General features: G+C 38.8%; 1 protein-coding gene across 1 annotated transcript in view; it reads right to left on the minus strand.

Moving 5' to 3' along the window:
• The window catches only part of SEC24D (SEC24 homolog D, COPII coat complex component), a 100,730-nt gene that overhangs the window by 16,846 nt on the left and 60,684 nt on the right, over positions 1–23,200 (minus strand). The window contains exons 10-17 of the mRNA XM_046656664.1: positions 22,840–22,955; positions 15,775–15,899; positions 9,659–9,850; positions 8,972–9,065; positions 2,800–2,916; positions 1,840–2,010; positions 501–597; positions 226–371 (exon numbers count right to left, since the gene is read on the minus strand). Coding sequence (XP_046512620.1) covers positions 226–371; positions 501–597; positions 1,840–2,010; positions 2,800–2,916; positions 8,972–9,065; positions 9,659–9,850; positions 15,775–15,899; positions 22,840–22,955 — 1,058 coding nt within the window. The remainder of the gene's footprint in view (positions 1–225; positions 372–500; positions 598–1,839; positions 2,011–2,799; positions 2,917–8,971; positions 9,066–9,658; positions 9,851–15,774; positions 15,900–22,839; positions 22,956–23,200) is intronic.

Consider the following 23,200-nt stretch of genomic DNA (forward strand, 5'->3'; position numbering starts at 1 on the left):
GCCTCTCATGCAATGACGTATGATTGCTACTTCATAGAGACAGCATATATGAATCAGAGTATGGAGAATACACAACAGAGTACTCTAATGACTTTTGCTTTTGGAGAAATAGAGTGGAATTTCTTTATGGAGAGACTAACACAGTTGATGGTATTTTAGTCTCCCCACTGATCTCTGTCAGTAACAAACTAATAAGCAAAACGATGAGAATGTACTTTAAATCACCTGGATTAAGGCTCCGCTGTCTTCACCAAGTTTGTCATCATGCTTGAACTCCACGGTCACTGCCTTGTCACAATCAATGGCTGCCATTTCTATATCAGTGGTGTTGTTCATAAAAATCCCACCAAAGAAATCAGTGGCTCTGAAACCTAAGGATGGAGAAAAAGAAATTTTGCTTCTCATTATTTTACTGTTATTTTCTTTGGTGGCCTGTTGTCCATCTGAAGAAGAAACAATTATACAACAGAGACTTGAAAAATAGTCTAAGTGAAAATTACCTGTGCTGGTACGAACCCTCATAATAGCATCAAATCCTATTTTCTTTTCAATATCATTTCTGAGGTCATTCAAAAATTGTTGGCTATCCAAATGCATCTAAAAAATAAAGTATGATCAATGTCCACCAGATGGCAGTAAAAGACTTAAACAAACAGTTCTTATTTTTTTTTTAAATCTGGATTAAAACCTACTTTATCCAGAAATCTTAGAAAGGGTTTTTAAAGTTTTTTCAATTTTATTTCATTTGCAATCTTTGGTCTTATCAAATCCTTTAACTAGTTTCAATATAAATATGTGGCTAGGCAATTAAAAATAATTTATTGATGATAAATAAAAACAGATGATAATTAACATTTATTATTATCTTGGGGGAACACTCATGCTCACTCCATGTTTCAAAGTGGAGGTGCATGAACTAGACGGCAGACCCTGACCCCTTGTCCTCAGGTGAGGGCAGGTGACTTGTCTGATTAGTAGTTTGGGAAAAGGAGTTGGGTGGGCACAGCTGAGCCTCTCTGCATCCTCTGTCTGCGGAGGCAGCCTATCTGCAGGAGGCACATGTTTCCCGCCCCTCAGGATAGTAAGTTTTCAAGGCACAGCTGTCCACAGGAGAAGCCTGTAGCTGTGCCCACCCTGGGCCTGAGTGTATAAGTTAGTCACATTGAGAGTGAAGCATTAGTGAATCCACTTGTCAACGAACCCAGGGCCACTATAGTGCTGACATTTTGATCATCTCCTGACTCTGTCTCTCAATTCAGGCTTAGAAGAGAGGGTATGATGAATTGATCCCCCAAACTGGAACAATTTAAAACAAATATATAGTCATTTTCATTTTTTGTGTGTGTGAGGAAGATTGGCCCTGAGCTAACATCTGTGCCAATCTTCCTCTATTCTACATGGGATGCCACCACAGTGCATCTTGATGAGCAGTGCTATGTCTATGCCTGGGATCCAAACCCGTGAACCTGGAGCCACCAAAGCCGAGCACGTGAACTTAACGACTACGCCACCAGCCCAGCCCCGATATAGTCACTTTTTAAAACAATATCTTAAATATATTTAATATAAAGTATAAAACTTTTATGTAAAATATATTTTTCTCCATCATAGAAGCTTATATTGATATTCACCTCTGAGGCTGAAGGAGCACAATCTGCTGCCAAACACTTAGGGAGCAGGAAAGCAATTGCTTAACCATACATCCATTGTTTACCACTGGCTCTACAATGAACATTTGTCAGTTTCCCACAGGGGGGAACAGCTTTCTCAACCTATAATCTAAGCACCAGAAGTCAAATGGCAGTAGAAAACTGAGGTGAACAAACTGCTGGCATTTACCTGGAAATTGTTGTATTTGTAAAGGGTTCCTCCAGTGAGCAGAGGCACGAGACCCAAGGAGGCCACGTCCACATACTGACTGGGAAAGAGGAAGAGCGTCACGCAGCAGCCGTGAGCCACACAATCCCTGGCCAGCGAGTCATAGACATTTGTCTGGGGCTGGAAAAGTACCTAAAGAGAAAGATGCACGTGAGGAAAAAGAGAGTCACAAAATGTTTTTGGTTAAAATTTTTAATATCCACTGAATTCGTATTAAATTTCTTAAAGTAAAAAAAAAAAAATTTTCCCGTTAAGTGAACTGGGCTGAAGAAATGAACTGTGGCATCATCAGGGCAGCAGACACTTCCTGAGCAGCCATTCTGTGGTCGGCTCAGCTGCGCACAATTTGATGTGATCCTCCCACAACGCTAATGAAGCTGATATTGCTGTCCTCCCGTCGAAGCCTAGAGGAGGCAGGCTGGCTGCTGTCACGTGGCCAGTAGCTGGATGCCTCCGTCCTGGTCTTACCTTGCCCGCTGACTTGCCCCTCTCATGGCTCCACTGTCCGAGGGTGTGAGCAAAGCCTATTGTGGGCATCAGGCCCTCTGCCTCAAGCCTCAGGAGTGCTGTCAGATGGTGCAATCTACAATCTCCCTCTCCCTTTTACTTTTTTTCTGCATTTCCCCCATTTCCTCCATTTCTATAATAGTCTTATTACTCGGTCTCTTACACAGATTATACGTGAAAAAAGTTTGAGACCTTATTTTAATTTAGGTACATTTTGGACATCAGTTTTTCTAGGAATATAAAATTTCTTAAATTATTTGCGATTCATAATATTTGTATCATATACAATGTCCTGGATTTATGCATTACATTTAGCTTTTCCTCTTTCTTACACAAAGGACACACTCCCTCTTTCCTTACTCCCTTTTAAGAACTGACATATAGTCACTTCAAAGGGTAACTGTTTACAAGTACCTTCTCTTTGTCTGTGTTAATCAGCTTTTTGTCGTCTCTGTTTTTGAGCTTCCCTGGTGCTTCCGCAGTCGGCAAGGAGGAATGGAAGATGAACAGTTTCCCCGGACAGTCTGCTGCCTGAAAAAAAAATCACAGAAAATGTTTTGGGTGGGAAAGTTTTATTTTAAGGGACTCAGAAAATAAATTAAAATATAAGTACTTTCTAAGAGCCAATCACTGTACAACTCTCGTTTAATCCTCACAATAACCTCTGCATCATTGGGCAAGTACTATTCTCTCCATTTTACAGATGGGAACACTGAGGCTCAGAGAGGATAAGAGATTCGCCTTAAGTCACACAAGTTGTAAATGAGAGCACCAATATTTAAATGTAGGTCTATATACCATGATGCTTTAAAAAGCTATTACGATGATGCGTTACAGTGAAAATACTCTCTAGTGTAGCCTACAGGACAGTCTTTCAGGACCAGGTAAGCCCATGCTGCAACAGTAATTGATGAGATTCCCAGGTCATGATGCAACAGAAGCTCTTCTTCGAAAGCTTTAGTAAACATAGATTAAACCTAAAGCAGTATTTCAAGCAAGAATGCACAAGAATGTGGCGGTGGTGTGGCAACAGTCGACACCAGGAACCAGTTATTAGGCAAGATGAGACAGGGAAAATGTGGGATCAAGATTATATCTGTAGTCCCTGGGAAGCAATAAAAGGATGATTTAGGCTCTGCGAAAGACAATTCAGCATTAAGAATATTTAAAATCTTATTTAAGCAGCTAAGAAGTAACCTACCAAGCAAAATTTACTGAAATTAAATGATTCCACAGATTGCTCCCCTCCAACCTTGCTTTTCTCCAAACCTTCCTGGCACATCGCTGCCAGAGCGCTCTCTGAAACAAAGGCTACTGGTCTGGTCATGGACGGGGCTTTTCTCCTTAAAAATCCTGAGGACTTTTTACAGGATCAAGTCCACACTCCTTCATCCGGGTGGGAGCAGGAAGGGGAGGAAACAGTGAGATGAGCTGCTACCAACATTTGCTGTGTGCAGCTCTGTGCCAGACCCTTCCCACAGTTCTTATTCTATACTCAGAACCTCGTGAACAAGGTACTATTGCCTGCATTTCAAGGAGGAAAACTGAGGCTCATCCAGTTTGCCCGGTTCACACAGCCAGTAAATGACAGCTTCAGGCCTTTGGAGATTTGTCTGAATCTATCTTTCCAGTCTAATCTCCAACACTGCCTCGCCCCTGCCATCCCTTGCATTGGAAGTTTCAGCCACACAAGCTTCTTGCTTTCTTGGAATACACCACACGCTTTAGACACTTTCATGTCTTTGCGTATTCTATCCCCTCAGTCTGGAATCCACATCTCCCTTTTCCTGGCCTGGAGCTGTTGTTTGCAAAGGCTGGGTTTAGCAGCACACACTGGTATGCCTTAGTCAGCTGGAAGTGTTTTAAGTTATTTGCTACTAATAACGAGGCACTTGGGTTTGCAAATAACTTCCTTAAGAAATAAATGGAGAGAAGTCAAGGTTAGCCCTGTCTGAATTTGTCTTACTGAGTGACATTCTGATATGCTTTGTGGAGCGGGTCACAGAGGTGCGGTCACAGCTGACACACTGGGAAGGGTGGGTGACCCCACGCCCCATCTTGTCTTTGCTGTGGCCAGTAGTGAGCAGCAATCCTACTGTTGCACGGGCCTTCAACTGAAAATTCCTGATAGATCAGCATTATTGCGATGGAAAACAAATTGCGAAAGGTTGGCCTGGAGAACCCACTGTTCAAAATTCAGCCCCAACGTCCTTTCCTTTAAGAGAAGTGTTGTTATCACTCTCGGCAGAGCAGGGTGCCTCTGCCTCTATGCCCCCACTCTACTTTGTAGATAAGACTATTCTAGAATTAATGACACCACATCACAACTTTATCTACTCTACTGTCTTCTGCAGATCACAGGCTCCTTGACTTTTGGACACTGTGTTTCTCTAAGCCCCATCGGGTCCAGGGCCCTTCACTCTATCGATGTTCCATAAACTGCTGTGGAAGGCATGCTACGATGCATCATCTTGAAATCAAATTTAGGTATATATTAAGATAATTTAAAGATAACTTCCCCCCAACTAGTGATAAATTTGCAGTCTAACTACTAAAGGCCATTTCCCTCCAACTTTTTGCCAAACTCTATTTATCTAGTTTTACGGTGGAAGTAATAGCTAACTCGGAAAACTGCTGTTTGGCCAAGTTAAACGGGAATGCCAGAAATTCACACGGAGTTGAATTATAAGTGTCAGATTATGAAGGAGATGCGGATTTTGAAAAACTATGTGGGGAAAAAGACACTAAGAGTACAAGATGCTGTGGACAAGAGAAAATAGTGTATCGAAGCGTTTCATTGGCTAGTTCAAGGACTTCTGAGGAAATATGCATAAGAACTTTCCCAACAGTCCCTCTTTATCTTTGTGACAAATCAGCACCTGTTTTGTGTTGGTTTTTGTCTGCTCTCTTTGCTTGAATAAAGAAGTTTATTACTACTGCCTATATATAGATTTTACTTGGCATCTATCTGATAGACAGTAAAGCTATAATTCAAATGGGGGAGTCCAGTTCTAAAACGTCTTTACTCGGACACACGATGAGAAACACTGCACTTTGATGTTCTTTCAGCTTCTGCTCCCTGTCCACAGAGGACGAGACTCTCATCTCTGGCCTCTTGTGCAGAATACCCTGAGCTAGCTGGCTGACCAGCTGCAGTCCTGGGGTTCCCAAAGTCGCTCTTTGCTCTCCTCCCCATCGCCCTTCTCCGGAATACAAGCAATAAATGTCAAGTCTTGTATCACAGCGTTACACCTCTTCTACCACACTGTAAACAACTTAGAAGCCAGGACAGCAGTCCTTACACTGCCTTACAAAACACAGGCACTTAGTAAATCTTTGCTGATTGAAAGAATGAGTGAAGGAATGAGGTGGTCTCTTCAATATTTAGATACTACCCTGCAAATTCTCAAAAGCCTTAGCTCTTAGCCAAAGAATGACTTCAGGCAAGAATTTTTATCCCCTTATATATAAGTCACACAAATTTAAGTCTGGCTGATTTTTAGCCACACAGGGCTTGAAAAGATAATGAGACAATATGACTGTCAGAGGTAGCTAAATAATCCTACACACACCAGACATTTATATACACACATACACACATACACACACACACAAACTCTTTTATCCTGTTGGAAAAATCTTTTCTTCTTCCAAACCGGGTAGAGGTTTGCTATGAGACAGAAAGCGCGAACTGCAGACAAGCTCCAATTACACTGTAGCAGTTTCTGCTCTTTTACAAGCAATTATAATCACCCAGAATCTTCCTTGCAGATGCAGGAGAAACGCCTTCATTAATCTGTTATTTACATCAACAATCTATTTATAAAAAAAGTTCTGAGGAAACATGATTAAAGGCACAGACACAATGGAACCGCTAAGGCAGAAGTAAAGACCTAGAAATCAGTAAAAACGTCAGGGAAAGAAAATAATTATATTAGAAAATCTACTGTAAGTATTATTTGTATCTTTCTTGGTAGTTAACGCTAAAAGAAATGTTATGAGTTGGAATTACTGTAATAACCGACTCTAGAAGACCAGATAGTGAATTTTTCTACATGTAAGAAATTGAATAACACAATCATGTCTCCACTTAATGTTCTACACAAGAAAGAAACTTTCTTCATAGTGTTATTTCTTAATTTCACCATTAATTAAAAGCTTAGGGCCAGATGTTAAATCATGGGTAAGTGAAAGCATTCTTAGTGCAAAAGTAACGTACAAAGTCGTATGGGTCAGGTATGCAATTTCCTGGTGAGATGACTCAATGTAAGGATATTCTCAGATACTGCAGAATAGAGAACAATTTCTTACGCTGGTGGTTCCCAGATACAGAGAATCAGCAGAACAAATTGGAGAGCTGAGGAATCAGAATCTCTAGGAGTGGGGCCAGAAATCCACATTCTTAAAGTGTCCATCCTTGAACACTTGACTCCATACTCACTGGTTGGGGAGCTGCTGCCTTATCCCCTGCAACAGTGGGGCGCCATGCCGACAGCGACTGCCACTGACATTATGTCCAACAGTGCCATTCTATAAAGGTAGTTCCTTATCTTTTCAAAAAGGCGATTATTTACCTTTTATAAAGATAGGTCATTCTACTTTGCAAGAATACTACTGCTTATTAACTTCGATATTTATGAAGTTTTTTTGAGTTGTTATACTTAGATATCAGTTTCTTCTGATTTTTAAACTTGAATGTAAAAGTATACATTACTCTAACAATAAAATTATAAATATAACAAAAAATAACATGCGAAAGACATGAAAATACATTGGATGCAATGAACTGGCCTCTGGTAAGTGACTGATAGCTGAGAACACTGCTGTGGTCACTGCAGTGTGTGAGCAACCTCAAAGAACACTACGGCTAGTAAGAACACAGGGTTTTTCAGTAACGTATCATAAATAATACCACATTTCAGACACACGGAATGCATGTACACAAATTTGCTTTATGCATTTTTTCTATGCTAAGCAGCCTCTAGACATCTTGTGGATTGCCAACATGGAACCCACTGTCATAAAACAGTATAGCTCCCTTGCAGAAATGGAATGTGGGGTTGAGCTGGGATTCGGTACTCAGGTCCACTGTAAGCCATGCCGTTCTCTTCTTTCCCATTCCCTATCCTAATTGATGGCATATAGCCTATGAATATCCGCTCATCTTCCCTCCCAGACATGAGCACATGAATACAATTTTATTCCCAGTCCTAACTTCTTAGTGTAGAAAGCCTTGCAGGGTCATGTATGACTCATCATATATTGGGAAACTTACATATGGATTTCTAGGTACTTTACTGGAAGAGAGAACAAAAATAACAAAACTCCTTCAAATTGAAATAGAAGATATTTGTTTTTAGCAATGTGGAATAAAATAGGCATTCCCAAGTCTTTCTGTAGCCCAACCAATCATTACCATTGACTTCCATGGATGAACTCTAATATCTCCAAATTGCTTTATGACGTAAAACATTTTTAATTTATGTTAAATTAACATGTATTCTGAGGCTTCTGGGGGGACATCCAATGAGTGAATGCTCTGAAGATCAAATAACCCCAGCAAGAATTGCTGTACTAGACCCAAGCTACAATGTTTAGACCCAAAATTTATGTGGAAGTGTTTCATAAACTCAGTTCTGTAGCATTGTTGTTGCTGTTTGTTATTATTGCTATTGTTATTATTATAAGCTATTTCATTTTAAAAGTTAATTTAAATTTAACTTAATAAAATTTTTTTTTTTAAAGATTTTATTTTTTTCCTTTTTCTCCCCAAAGTCCCCCAGTACATAGTTGTGTATTCTTCGTTGTGGGTCCTTTATTTTTAGTTGTGGCATGTGGGACACTGCCTTAGCGTGGTTTGATGAGCAGTGCCATGTCCGCACCCAGGATTCGAACCAACGAAACACTGGGCAGCCTGCAGCGGAGTGCGCGAACTTAACCACTCGGCCACGGGGCCAGCCCCTAACTTAATAAAATTTAAAAGTCAATTTTAGGAACTAGCAGTCCAGGTCAAAGTGGTTTAACTCTTGCACTAAGGTAATAATGATTAAGAGTAAGTGCTTTTCAATCATTTTGCCTTCTTCAGATAACTGTCTTTACTGCTATGAAAATGACCAGAGCCTCTTGGGCTCAGCTTCCCGGTCAGAGACACGGCCAACCTAGTGTCTGCTCTGGGCACTCGGAAAGGCCCTGCATAGTCACTCGCTGTCACATGCCCCGCATGTTTGAAAATCCCAGGGGAGGAGAGGGTGATGTGGGGACTTTTCACTTCATATCTGGTAGTTCACATATTGTTAAAATAATCTTAAAATAGATAACATAAAGTTTATAGAAAAGCCAAAGGGAGGAACCAAACTGGAAATCCTGACAAAATCAGTTGCTCAGACGCTAACAGAGCTGGAAGAGAAATGCTGGGAGCGACCTGTGGTTTGGGCCATTTCCTCCTGAGATTTGTGGGGAAGTTTGGAATGGCCTACGTGTTTTCATGAAGGCTGAACTTTCTTTCATGGATGAAACTTCCTTCATGTGTGTATGTGTCTGTTTTTAAAATTTATTTACTAGCACTTAAAAGAAGCTTCTTTTTCACCTTTAGCGCTTCCATGCCAGCCTGGATGACAGGAGCAAAGACAGTCTCATTTTCATTCGAGTCTGCAAACATGTCCGGAATCTGGTCCAATAAACTGTAAGAAATGAATGACCAAAAGGTTCTAAATGTTTAGCATATTTGTAATAAACTTCAAGAGATGAATCACTAACATTTCAAGCCTAAACACATACGGTATTTATCTTATGCTGCACACCTATGGGTGAATTTCACACGCCCTTCCTCAGGGAACGATCTTCAGGCATGGTTCAGCACCAAAATTTATGATTTGTTCGGAACATTTACAAAATCACTCTGTGTAGATATGTTTTCTATTCACTACATTTCTGATCTCTTAGACTATAAATTCTTGGAACAGTGGGTATATATCTTTAGTTATTATCATCATCACTGAATACATTCCTCCACTTACAGAAAATACCTCCCTTGCACTACCTTTCCAGCAAAGACAAGGGGTCGATAGGGTTGCGTTTGAGTATTAAAAATATCTCTCCTTTTAGATACTGGTCTACATTAAAAAGAGACAGAACAAACATAAACGATAGAGTTTTATAAGCCATGTGTTAAAACCTCCTTGCTAACGACAAAACAAAATAATACGTGATTGAATTGACACAATTAAAACAGATACCTGACCTGTAACTAAATTATAAAACACTTGATATTTACTTGTGAATCACAGATTGGGATTCCTGGTAGTTGACAAGGAAACCATCCAGCAAAGGAACAAAGACCTCAGAAACATCAGTCACCACCATCATCTGAGGCTGGGCCAAGTTACTCTTCACATTAAAGAAATGCAGAACTTTGTTATATGTGATAAAACCAACTCGAATTGCAGAAGTCTCTTCTTGCTCTTCCCTAGGAGGAAAAAGAAATGTTTGAGGTTCTTTCACAGATTTACGAGAGAGGTTTCTATCAGAAATTTGGTAAGAACACCTTCTATAAAATATATGGAAGACATGTTTAAAGCTCTGGTCATCATTGTTTACCAGATTTAAACAGTGCTCAGTCACAGTGGTAGGAGATGGGGCATAGATATTACAAAAATAAGTAAGCTGATAAAGAAAAAAATTCTAGGTAAAAACAATCAAATAGATATTATGAAAACATTTGCTCACATTTCTTTAATATATTTATTCTCAATCCATAGCAATTACAAGGTGTTTTTTTTTTTTCCATAAACAAGCTAGGCTTATTACATTCTTTATAAACAAAGCTCTCTCAGAAGTCACCAGAAGGTCAGAACAAATGGAATACCTAAAGCAAGAGAAAGGCACCCTCAGATTACAAACAGGACAGCTATTTTTATGAAGAAAGGACTCGCTCCTCCTGTGTGCTTCTTTTCTTACACATTCTATAGAATCTCAATAGAAAATGGGCTAGATTTTGAGAGCTATACACCATATAAACATGTAGTATAAACATATAAAATAAATCACATATATGAATTGACGATGTAATTCTTCTTTGGTAACCATTTGTGATGGCTGCAGCAAGATAATCAAAGTAGTAAAAGCTCCAAAACCGTAACAAAAAGTAAAATTTTTTGGAGGAATTCCAAGACCAGGCCTTAGTCTTCCTGAAGGAGTAGAAACGCATAAATGTTCTCATTCAAGTCTATACTGAATATATTCAGAACTGAGTGGTCTAGACTGGAGCTGTGTGTTTACTCAAGTTTTTCTCCCTCCCTCTCTCTCTCCCTTCTAAAATAACACACCCAGACACTACCTGTGCTCTCACTAATTTTCAGTGGTGGATGTAACATAATACTCAATGGCTACATGAATGCCACAAAAGATATATGCCATTTTCTTTGACCCATAGATTTTGGTAAAACTTTCTTTGACCCGTAGATATTGGTAACTTATTTTGCTTGGGGGACAACTTTTTGAAAAAGAACCTAGTTTTCTTAGTTTCTAAATTTTGCACACAGCATAGTTACTTGAGTACAACAGAAAGGAAAATGAAAGTATCAGGATGAAAGTATCTGAAGTTCAAATTGCTGATCCCACTGCAGACTTCCCAATTTCACTGATGTTCAGGAGAGCACAGGCTGACGAACTACTGACTTTAAATTCTGTTTTACTTCTCTACGTCCTTTGCTAACTGAGGGTATTTATTGTTCACTGTGTCCTTGGTAAATGGGTGGGCAGTTTAAACAGATCCTCAGAATCCCTTCCTAAAGCACTTAGTAAATGTTTATATTCTGGACTCTTGCACGATTTTCAGAAATGGGAATCCTTATCCTTTGCTACTACACAGACACAGACTTGTACACACAGTGACACAGATACACACCCCTTGGTAGCCTAAACTTTATGACTTTGCGCAACTAACCACTATGCACATGCATCCACTGTTTCCTTCCCCTCCCTAATTATTAGAATTTTACTCTTCAAGACCAAGCTCAAATCCTTCTTCCTCTGTGAAACCTCCCCTCAGGCTACCAACCAGAAGTTATTTCTTCTTCTAAATTTCTACAAATCATTCTCATTGTGCTCTTAGTACATAGCGCCTTTCAGTTAACATTTCATGAATCCTTAGCTATAAATCAGTAAAGGGCAGGGCCCAGAACTTGTGCTCTCTGCTCCTCCAAGGGTCTAGTACAAGATGGAGGATTAGAGATTTTGTTTAGGATGATTATCATGACGGTGAAGCACCGTATTTAAGAAGGTAAGTTAGAGTGCACAGATCAATGGAACAGAATTGAAAGCCCAGAAATAAAACCACATATCTACGGACAGCTAATCTTCGACAAAGGAGCTGAGGGCATACAATGGAGAAAAGAAAGTCTTTTCAACAAACGGTGCTGGGAAAACTGGAAAGCCACACGTAAAAGAATGAAAATTGACCATTCTTTTTCACCATTCACCAAAATAAACTCAAAATGGATCAAAGACCTAAAGATGAGACCTGAAACCATAAGGCTTCTAGAAGAAAATGTAGGCAGTACACTCTTTGATATCAGTATTAAAAGGATCTTTTTGGACACCATGTCTTCTCAGACAAGGGAAACAATAGAAAGAATAAACAAATGGGACTTCATCAGACTAAAGAGCTTCTTCAAGGCAAATGAAAACAGGATTGAAACAAAAAAAACAACCCACTAACTGGGAAAAAATATTTGCAAGTAATATATCTGACAAAGGCTTAATATCCATAATATATAAAGAACTCACACAACTCAACAACAAAAAATTAAACAACCCGATCAAAAAATGGGCAGGAGACATGAACAGACATTTCTCCAAAGAAGATACATGGATGGCCAATAGGCATATGAAAAGATGTTCATCATCACTGATCATCAGGGAAATGCAAATCAAAACTACACTAAGATATCACCTTACACCCATCAGAATGACAAAAATAACTAAAACAAATAGTAACAAATGTTGGAGAGGTTGTGGAGAAAAAGGAACCCTCATACACTGCTGGTGGGAATGCAAACTGGTGCAGCCACATGGAAAACAGTATGGAGATTCCTCAAAAAATTAAAAATAGAACTACCATACAATCCAGCTATTCCACTACTGGGTATCTATCCAGAGAGCTTGAAGTCAGCAATTCCAAAAGTCCTATGCACCCCAATGTTTATTGCAGCATTATTTACAATCACCAAGACATGGACGCAACCTAAGTGCCCATCAACAGATGATTGGCTAAAGAAGATGTGGTGTATATATACAATGGAATACTACTCAGCCGTAAAAAAGAACAAAATCGTCCCATTTGCAACAACATGGATGGACCTTGAGAGAATTATGTTAAGTGAAATAAGCCAGATAGAAAAGGACAATCTCTGTTTGACTCCACTCATATGAGGAATTTAAACCTGTGGACAAAGAGAAAAGATTAATGGCTACCAGGGGAAAGGGGGTGTGAGGGGTGGGTACAAAGGGTGAAGGGGTGCAGGGGTGCACCTACAACACGACTGACAGACAATAATATAGAACTGAAATTTCACAAGATTGTAACCGATCACTATCTCAATTAAAAAAAAAAAAAAAAAAAGAAGGTAAGTTAGAGCCCAAACTGATCGGTAAACTGATTATACGTGTCTCTTCCCAACTCCAGTTCAGTGACACTGCCTTGATAGTTTAAAATGAGGCTGGCTGGAAGTATTTACACCACAGGAATCAGCAAACACTACAAATGAAGGCTTTACTGATTTGAAAGCCAGTTGACCAAGCCACCACTGGTTAAACTCTCATTTCCCAGTAAACCTTTTATTACATAAAGTGGAAAACGTCCAGAAAATCATTAAGGGTATTTATTCTCATTTAATATTTAATTTGGAGTCAACTAAGGAACAAGATGCAAAAGAAAAATTACAGAAAGGAATCTGGATTGCTATTTCCCATCGGATTTGAGATTTTCAAATGATGGGAAAGGAGTATCCTGGAATTCATAGGGTTCACTTAAAACCTAAATTAATATTTTTCAAAAATATCTAATCAGAACATCTTACATAATTGAAAAATATTAGTACATGTCTCCATGGGAAAATGTTTTTTCAAAATATTTGTTTGAGAAACAAAGGACTATCTTAAAATTTTTTCAATGGTCTAACTTCCTTGTTAAATTATATCCAGAAGAAAACTAATTCTTAGCCTCTCCTTCATATTAATTCTATTCAAATTTTGTAAAGTTACATAAGCAATATCATCCAGAATGACATGTTTTTGTTCTTCTGCTTTTCAATGACCCACCCCTTAACACCTGCCCCTATTATTTTAATGGAATGAATCTGACAGAGGAACACTGGAAGATATTAGTAACTAGATGAACCAGAACATTCCCAAATCAAGCATTTTGAACATGTTAGCTACAGCAGCATTAAAAACAACCAGAAAAAAACCCAAGAGCTTGATCTGACCAACAGGTGAAACACTTCAAATCTTTTCTTTCCTATTCCAGAGAGGCCAGACAGAAAAGTCTATTAATCTGGCAATATCAAAGACACAAATTCAAAGTTAAATGGTAAAGGATGGAGCCTTTCTCTTTCAAAAGATTAGCTAAGAGATGAACATGCCTTGGACATTAATCAGGACTTACACTGTGCGTTAAAAAGGCTATTTGGCATACTACCTGCTTTAGTTCAAAGAAGTAAATCAAATTGATGGAAATCTTACCATTAAAATAAATATAAAGTTATACATATACACAGCCTAAAATAAATTTTGAGGCAGGAAAAAAACCACATATTTTTTAAAAGATCAAGGAAGTAAAGGTATTTTGGTTTGAAGAAAAACTCTTAAGAGAGAGATTTGAAAAGTGGCAGGGAATAACCAGCAGGATCTTGTTATTGTTTTCTCCTATCTCTTGCCAAAGTCACACATCTACTCCAATGGGATATAAAAGTTATGATGATACCAAAGGAAAGGGTGTGATTCGGTAACTTATGTCAATAGACCACAAGCTTCAGATCACCACTGAGTTAAAAGGAACGAGGGGCTGGTGAAGTGACTAGGAAAATAGGTTAGCACAATTTGAACCAGTTTGAGAGAAGGGAAAGAGAGAGCAGTCATTTCCAGAAATTAGTTTTCTTTCATACTAATCAAGCTCAAAATTCAGATTGAGAATTAAAGCAGCCCTGTGAGTGAGGTCTATGATAAATTCACCATAGTCAGCAGAAATTCCACACTTCTCAGGTTTCCCTGAGAACGAGGTAACAGAAACTACAGTCACTAACAAGGGGAGGCGTCGGATGCCTTTCTCATGCCCCATCTTCAACTCACTCCAAGCTCATTCTTCATCTTAGAATTCAGTTTGAAATCACCTCAATGTTTTTTAAACATTCCCACTGCTTTTCCAAACCATCCTCGAGAATATTATGACTTCAGCTTCGTAGATACAAACAAAACTACTTCTGGGAGGTCCAGAGTTCACTCATCTGAGCCTCACATGCACCAAAGCACCAGCCATATGTGGAACGAATACTGGGGAGTGGGCGCCCGAGGACTCGGGAGCCCTAAGGGTTGCAGACAACCCAGCCCTCAAAGCATCTCTTTCCAGAGCAGAGACTGCTTCTGTTCAGGAGATAGGGAGGAGAGGAGGACATTGAGACTGGTGCAGACACTAGGTTTCAGAGTATTTCTTCGCCTCTTATCTTCTTAAGTATGTCCTCCTCTCATAAAGGAAGGCGTTCTCCCTGCTCCTGAGCCTCCTTACTAGATGCTACTTCCCATCCTAAACAACTAGTTTGCACACTCTGAAACATAGCCACTTCTGCTAAAATACCTTTCCACCCTTCCTTTCGTGTACTGCCTGAGCAGTAGCAAGGAAAGTGATATACCTTGTGCCGTTAAGCCTGGATGCTGCAAAGGGGTTAGATGGTGTAGCATAAGGGCAAAAGGAAATTTTGGGAAAAAGCCGTTGTGTCTGCCATAAGACAAGAGTTCGTTTTCTGGCATCCCTTAGACTCTCCACCATGCCCAGCAACTACCAGTTTCCACCGGAAAATCAATGCCTCTGAAAAGTGAATAACAGACTTCCAGAGTCTTTTCCACCACACTGTTGGGATTCTCCTTATAATTTATACTGTATTTTGAATGTTGTTTACCACAGCATCATTTTTTCCCAGTTTGTTTCTTTTGCTTTGTATGAAAGATCACTCTGACTTTTTAAGGACTCTAAGAATGGTACTGTTTGATTTATAAATAATTACCCAATGTCCTCATTAGCAAAAGATAGCAATGGGTCATTCAGCACTTGTTTTCTGGCCCATAAATTAATTCTCAAGATCGTACAAGTTGTCAAAAGAAAGGCAGTTTCCTTACTTTGGAAGCTTTTCCAGTACGGTCTTCAGTTCTTCACAAATGAGCTTCACGAGTCCGTTCTTGATGTTGCTGTAGGAGACATCGATCATGAAGACGAAGGCTGGGGCGCTAGGAGGCTTGTTCTTCTACAGGAGAGCAAAGACATCACAGAAATGCAGTCACTAAGTACATACATTTCACAATCAAATGCAAACACTCAGAAACTCTGACAGGTCATCAGTTTTTTCATCTAATATTGAGGATATAACACCTGTGGAACTAAATCATTTTCTGGAACACAGTCTCTGATGCCATAAAAAAGATGAAGCTGTTTCTCTTCCAGGATAGGACCTGGGTCCCACTATCGAATTAGACAGTATGACAAGGTCTAGCAGAGAAGGCTCGCTTTTGTAAAGCTCCAACGACCTTGCTGCTCCAATTGCCTCATGGTGAGCAAGTCTGGTAGTCGGCCCTGCTTATACCACTCTGCCTTATTGGAAGAAATGTGCCTGGAACCCTGGCAAATTGTGCCCAAAAGAAGTACACACAATAATTAGCATTTGTTTCTGAAACTGTCATAAAACTTCATTAACTTGTTGATATTGCTATTTTCAAATCTCTTCCTTTATAAGCTTTTTCAGTTCTAAAGACATGAAATTACATACTAAAATGTAATTGTATACTTTAAAAAATTGTAGTATATTGTTAAATACTTAGCTATTCCTAACACATTTATGGTAAAAAAATGGAATATTGGCCCTTTTCTCTATGTGTTTAAACAATCATTGTAACATAAAGCAGCTGCTACATAAATATTTTGTAGCTGTTGGTCCCTTTACTGGCTGGTGTTCAAACAGCTCTTAGGAAGCGATTCTTCAGTTGGATCTTACAAAATATTTAGAAAAGAGAGCCACAGGCAAAACACGTTAGTGACTCACACAAGAGAATAATGAGTTGACTAATTTAATTGTTAACTTTATGATAGATGACAAAAATGTTCTAAAATAAAACTGTATTTTAATGGTTATAATTATAAAATTAGATGATAACATCTCCAAATTATCTTCCTGATTCATTCTATAACCACTACAAGGTGAGACATAAGATTCCTCCAATAAAAGTCCTTCACTTGAAATAATAAAAAAATTACAGGCCTTAAAAATCATCAGTCTGAAAACTTTAACACTTTGCCACATCGAAAATCAGACCAACAAAGAAATAAAAGACCTGTACTGCTATCTATGTGAACAATTTTTATTGAAAATAATTCTTGATCCTCACCTAATCTAATTCATAACATAGTCTCGTGCTGATCTATACATGAAAATGACAATCACTTCCATTCATTAAACCAAAACCTCTATAGGACCAACCCAAATGTGCCTTACCGTTCTTATATTCTCTCCTAAGTTCAGCATTAGCAGGTCCCCACTGAATGTTTTCCGTATCTCCAACCTACACATTTCTATGGAATGCTTCACTGTAACTTATTTTCTATGTATGCAAAACTAATTCATCATTCCTCTAAATGACATTCTCTTCCAACATCTCTTTCTCTATCAATAACATGACTACATACCAATTCAAAGGCTTGAAAACATAAAATTAGATTTGACTATTCCTTTTCTTTCAATCGCTGAGTCCCATTGATTTATTCTTTCAAAATGCTTCTTTCACACCTTTTACCCGATCCCTACTCTTAACCCTCTGGAAACTTGTCATCTTGTTCCTAGAGAACTGCAATGGCTTCATCATTGGCTTCCTTAATCAATTACTCTACCCATTCAATCTGGCTTGCTTTGTCCAGGCAAGCTTAACAAGCATGAACTCTATAAAAACGTGGTTTTAAATGACATCTTACTAAAACTACTCTCTTAAAGGTCCCAGACCTCCTGACTACAAACTACAGTGACTTCAAATAAAATCCAGCTCTCATCCTAAATCTCTTTTGTCTCTTTGCAATTTTAGGCATGGAAGACCGCTTCCACTTTTTTAGCCACCAAGAGACTGTGCTGTCACTTCCTCTCCTACTTTTCTGACTGCTGCTTCTGTTTTTTATTTTCTTATCTTTCTCTAAAGGACACCTTCTTCTTTCTTTATACCACATGCTCCATCACAGAAATCTCATTCGTTCACTCAGTTTTAACCAGCACATCTTCACACATGACTCCTCAAACTCTCGCTCATCTAGGGCTCTTTTCTGAGCTCCAGACCAGTGTTCCAATTAACCAAAACTCACCTCCACGGAAAGAACCTGCCAGCATCTTACACTCAAAATTTTAGAAGACGACATTTCTCCCACTATACTGGTCTTTTCTATAAGAAACTTACGGAAAAACACAATCCTCTAAAATAGGCTGGTTTTGAAATCTCATCCTCTCCACCAAACTGTCCGTCTCCCTAACCACCCATACCCGGTTAATCGTGAAGCCCTCTGTGCCTCTTCCAGTTCCAGTACTCAAATTCAGACCCTCATTTTCTCTTTTTAAATTACTTTTAATTGTGGTAAAATACACATAACATAAAACTTACCATCTTAATCATATATAAGTGTACAATTCAGTGGTATTAAGTACATTCACATTGTCGTACAACCATCACCACCATCCATCTCTAGAACTCTTTTTATCTTGCAAAAGCAAAACTCTGTACCCGTTAAACAACAACTTCCCTCCTCTCTCCAGAACCTGCGAACCACCGTCCTACATTTCTACAGTCTATCTCTATGAATCTGACTACTCTAGGTACTTCATATAAGTAGAATTATACAGTATTTGTCTTTTATACGACTGGCTTATTTGACTTAGCATAATGTCCTTAACGTTCACCCATGTTGTGGCACGTGTCAGAATTTTCTTCCTTTTTAAGGCTGAATAATATTTCATTGTATGTATATACCACATTTTGCTTATCCATTCATTCATCAATGGACACCTGGGTTGCTTCCATCTTCTGGCTATTGTGGATAATACTGCTATGAACATGAGTGTGCAAATGTCTCTTTAAGACTCTGCTTTCAATTATTTTGGGTATATACCCAGAGGTGGAATTGCTGGATCATATGGTCATTCTATTTTTAATTTTTTGAAGATGTGCTATACTATCTTCATTTTCTCTTGCTTGGACATTTAGAAGTTAAGGTAGTACATTAACTTCTAATACCTCCCTGCCTCCAATCTCTCTCCTCTCCTTATACAGACTGCTGTCAGAATAAAAACTATCTGAGGCACAATACAGATGACAACGCTACTGCCTCTGAGAACAAGAAGTTGACTGAGTCCCCAGAGCCAAGCTCAGAGCACGGCACAAAAAAGAGTGTTCAATACTGTGGATTAATTGAGTGAATGGATGAGGGGATGGATGGAAGGATTAATGGAAACAACTCCTTCCTTACCTTTAATTGTCCTCATAGCCTATTGAATTAACACAAATTCTTCAATGGGCTGACATTCAAGACTCTCCATAATACTTATTTGGCAAACATGTATACAAACCTAAGAGATCAAAGATATGTTGCCAAACCAGTGGAAAACAAAAGGATAGTGTGTGTCTCAAAACAATTTGCCAGCTTTACTTCCCGTCATCATTCTCCAACACACATTCCTCCAACTAATTTAAGTGCTTGCCATTTTCAAAACATTTCCTATCCAGAAGTCACAGTCTAGCAGGCCTGGGTCAAGAATTTGGCCGGAAAAGTGTTTTGTTTGGCATAGAGTTTTAAAAATATTTGAATTTGAATGTGTTTTGGAGGAAGGGGAATACACTCTCCAGTTATCCTAGTCTCCATGCTAGGTCCCCGTGACTCGCCGACAGTGCCTGCTGCTGAAGAAGGCAGAGTTGCAAAGACCTTTGTGCGACTGCTTATGCTCACCATTTAGTTTCCCCTAACATGTCCACATGTCCACGCTCTGCTCATGGTTTCACTAGCTCAAATGTCACTTCTCTGAATCCCTCCCATGATCCTCCAAATCATAAGTTATTGCTTGACTATTTTCTATGGCCCTCTGATTATTCTACTCTCACAGCATTTGCAACACTTACATTTTGGCTTATATCATAACTACATAGTTTTCCGGTCAGGTCTATACATGGTAAGCACCTTGAGATCAGGTTCATTACCTTGCTAATTTTGGTATCCTTCATAGCACAGAGCCCAAGCGCCTTGGATATGTGAGCTATCCAATAAATGTCAAAGAGAATTAAAATGAAGTAGAGAAACTATATTTTATTCAGGAAAAAAAAAAGAGGCTGGTTTGTAATGAGATTTTACATACTAAGTACATTTTTTTTTTTTTTTTGCTTTTTCTCCCCAAATCCCCCTAGTACATACTTGTATATTTTAGTTGTGGGTCCTTCTAGTTGTGCTATGTGGGACGCCGCCTCAACATGGTCTGATGAGCAGTGCTATGTCTGTGCCCAGGATCCGAACCAGCAACACCCTGGGCCACCAAAGTAGAGCACATGAACTAAACCACTTGGCCATGGGGCTGGTCCCTCAGATACATTTTATATGCAGATATATTCTGTAAACTGATAGGTGAAAAACTCCCAGTTATGTGACAGCACTGGGATCTGTTTTTCTAAGGGAACTCCCTGGTGATTCTGTAAATACTTGCCCACATATCTGCAGTGTATTGATAGAGAATAAAGGTTCTGTGGTCAGGCAGACATGGTTTTCAGTCTGGCTCCATCATTGTCTAGATGTCTGACCTGAGGCTGGTACTTAAGCTCTCTAAGCCTTCGTTTCCCCATATAATGGTGGCACTCACCACATGGGTTCACTGTGAGAACTAAATGATGCCATATGTAGAAAGCACTTAGCATAGAGCATCCCACATAGCAAATGACCAATGGTGTTCATTTTATTATCTAAAATTGGTATTAAGAGGAACTAAATAAATAGGGGAAAACGTGATTTTGTAGTTCTTCCTTAAGTTTGTATGGTGTTAAAAAATACATCTACAAATTAAATAAGCTCTTTTTCATTGTCTAAATCCCTATGGCAACTCATTATTATACTTTATTTACATTTTAAATTATAATTAAATTTGAAGATATTTATAGCACCTTTTTTTTAAAAAGATTTTATTTTTTTTACCTTTTTCTCCCCAAAGCACCCCCGTACATGGTTGTATATTCTTCATTGTGGGTCTTTCTACTTGTGGTATGTGGGACGCTGCCTCAGCGTGGTTTGATGAGCAGTGCCATGTCCGCGCCCAGGATTCGAACCAACGAAACACTGGGCCGCCTGTAGCGGAGTGCGCGAACTTAACCACTCGGCCACGGGGCCAGCCCCTATAGCACCTTTTATTATGAACCTTACTTGGAATAATAAAAGGAAGATTAAACTTACAAAAAACTCTTCAAAATGTACTATTTTTATTTGGTTCCTTGCCTGCTGGGTGAGATTTCCCATCAATTAGACATCTGGAGCGTTTCCAGATAACAGAGTTTGAAGATACTGAGGCTCTAGTTCCCAGAAATAGATTTGACTCTCTGCCTAAGTTTCTACTAAAAAAAAGAATAAAATCAAGATAATGTAGACTTTTTGGCAGAGAAATGGAAACTGAGAACATACTTAGAATTATACTATGGGTGCAAAGATCAGTGAATAAATTTTCCATCACTAGTTACAGTGGCTTTATTACATTTCATTACAACTCCAAATGTTTATGTTCTGCCTAATCATTCTCCTTCAGTCAACAGCAGTGAAGAACAAATAAACTGTCCAAAAGTAATTAGCACTTTAGCACGTGTTTTTTGCCTGAAATAAAGCATTTGTACCAAAAATATTCTTATGTTTCCCTAAATATGTTCAAATGTTACAACATTTTAAATCAACAAAGCGTTAACGTTCCTTTAATAACTAGTTATATGTAACGTTGTGAAAAAATCATACAAAACACTAAAATAAATGAGAAAGTTACGTTAATTGAAAAAAAACTTAAAAATCCAATCGATTGAAAAAATCTTCTGGTTAGGAAAAATGTTCTTTGTAATTTATACTCAATACATGGACTGCTCCCTTAGCAAACATCTTTGAAAGACATCCGTGGGTCAGGGGCCGTATTCTGAGAACTGAGCACTAGTAGGCATTCATTTTTTGGATGGGAAAGTAAGGAAATAAGTCAGAAGGACTCCATTTCTTCAAGTCCCTACATGGTATTTCAGATATAAGCTGAAGTCTGAACTGATGCCCAAGAAGATATTTTCAAATCACTGAAGAATCTTAAAGCCCTGAAAGGTACCCATAATGATGACACTATTACCATGACATTAGAGAAGGGAAGCAGCCAGTCCTGGGATAGCAGTACAACTGCAAATTCATTCATTCATTCCACAAACATTATCAACTGCCTACTCTGTGTCAGAACACTGCGGTAGATGCCATAAACAAAACTAGGACAAGATTCTTGTCCCCAAGGATATCAGAATCTATGAAGAGGGAAAACACGCAAGAAGATTTAAATTCCATGAGGATAACTGCTAAAACAGGTATGAGGAAGATTAGCCCTGAGCCAACTACTGCCAATCCTCCTCTTTTTTTGCTGAGGAAGACTGGCCTTGAGATAACAACCATGCTCATCTTCCTCTACTTTATATGTGGGATGCCTATCACAGCATGGCATGCCAAGCAGTGCCATGTCCTCACCTGGGATCTGAACCAGAAAACCCCGGGCTGCCGAGGAGCGGAACATGCAAACTTAACCGCTGCGCCACCAGGCCAGCCCAGGACATTTTTCTGAGATGACTGACAAAACAAATAAGGCACAGGCACTATATGGAACTGCTGTATTAAGAACCCAGAATATTCTATCTGGTAGGGACATAAGAATTAAATTGTTGTTTTTCTTTCTGGCACAATTTTTTAGTCTCTAAAAATGATCACTGCAATGGATGGTTTGGTTATTCAATCATGTTAACAGCCTCAAAGCCTTGTACTGTGTTTTAGGCATTTCTACATCCCCATGGCACCACCAAAATGCTTTGTTTGTGAGTCAGGAGTCAGTTCTTTATGTATGAAAGTCACTCACTTGTTTGTATTTGACATCAATGTATAAACACTTGAAGTCTGGGAACACTTACTCTGCAATAATCCAAAGTAGCAACATATTCATAAGATCCTAGAGATAGCTCTGGTTTCTCATAGTGGTCCAGTCTTCTTCCAATGTGGTCCAGATGTTGGAAATAGAATGGTGGAACTAATAAAAACAAAACAGGAAAGGAAATCTTTTGTTTTCATAACACAGACAATTTAATAAGTTCTCAAAATTTATTATGGGAGGAAAGGATTTAGTATGAGGATAAAAAAGTATTTGAAACCTGGAATGTGGCATATTCTAAATAGCCTCTATTTAAAAAGTATGTCTTGGAAAGAATGAGGGTTTTCTAAAAAAGTCCTCTGTACCCTTCTACAAGTTATTGATGACAAAGAACATTTATGATT

This window comes from Equus quagga, chromosome 3 (assembly GCF_021613505.1).
Source record: "Equus quagga isolate Etosha38 chromosome 3, UCLA_HA_Equagga_1.0, whole genome shotgun sequence".
NCBI classification, from domain to species: domain Eukaryota; kingdom Metazoa; phylum Chordata; class Mammalia; order Perissodactyla; family Equidae; genus Equus; species Equus quagga.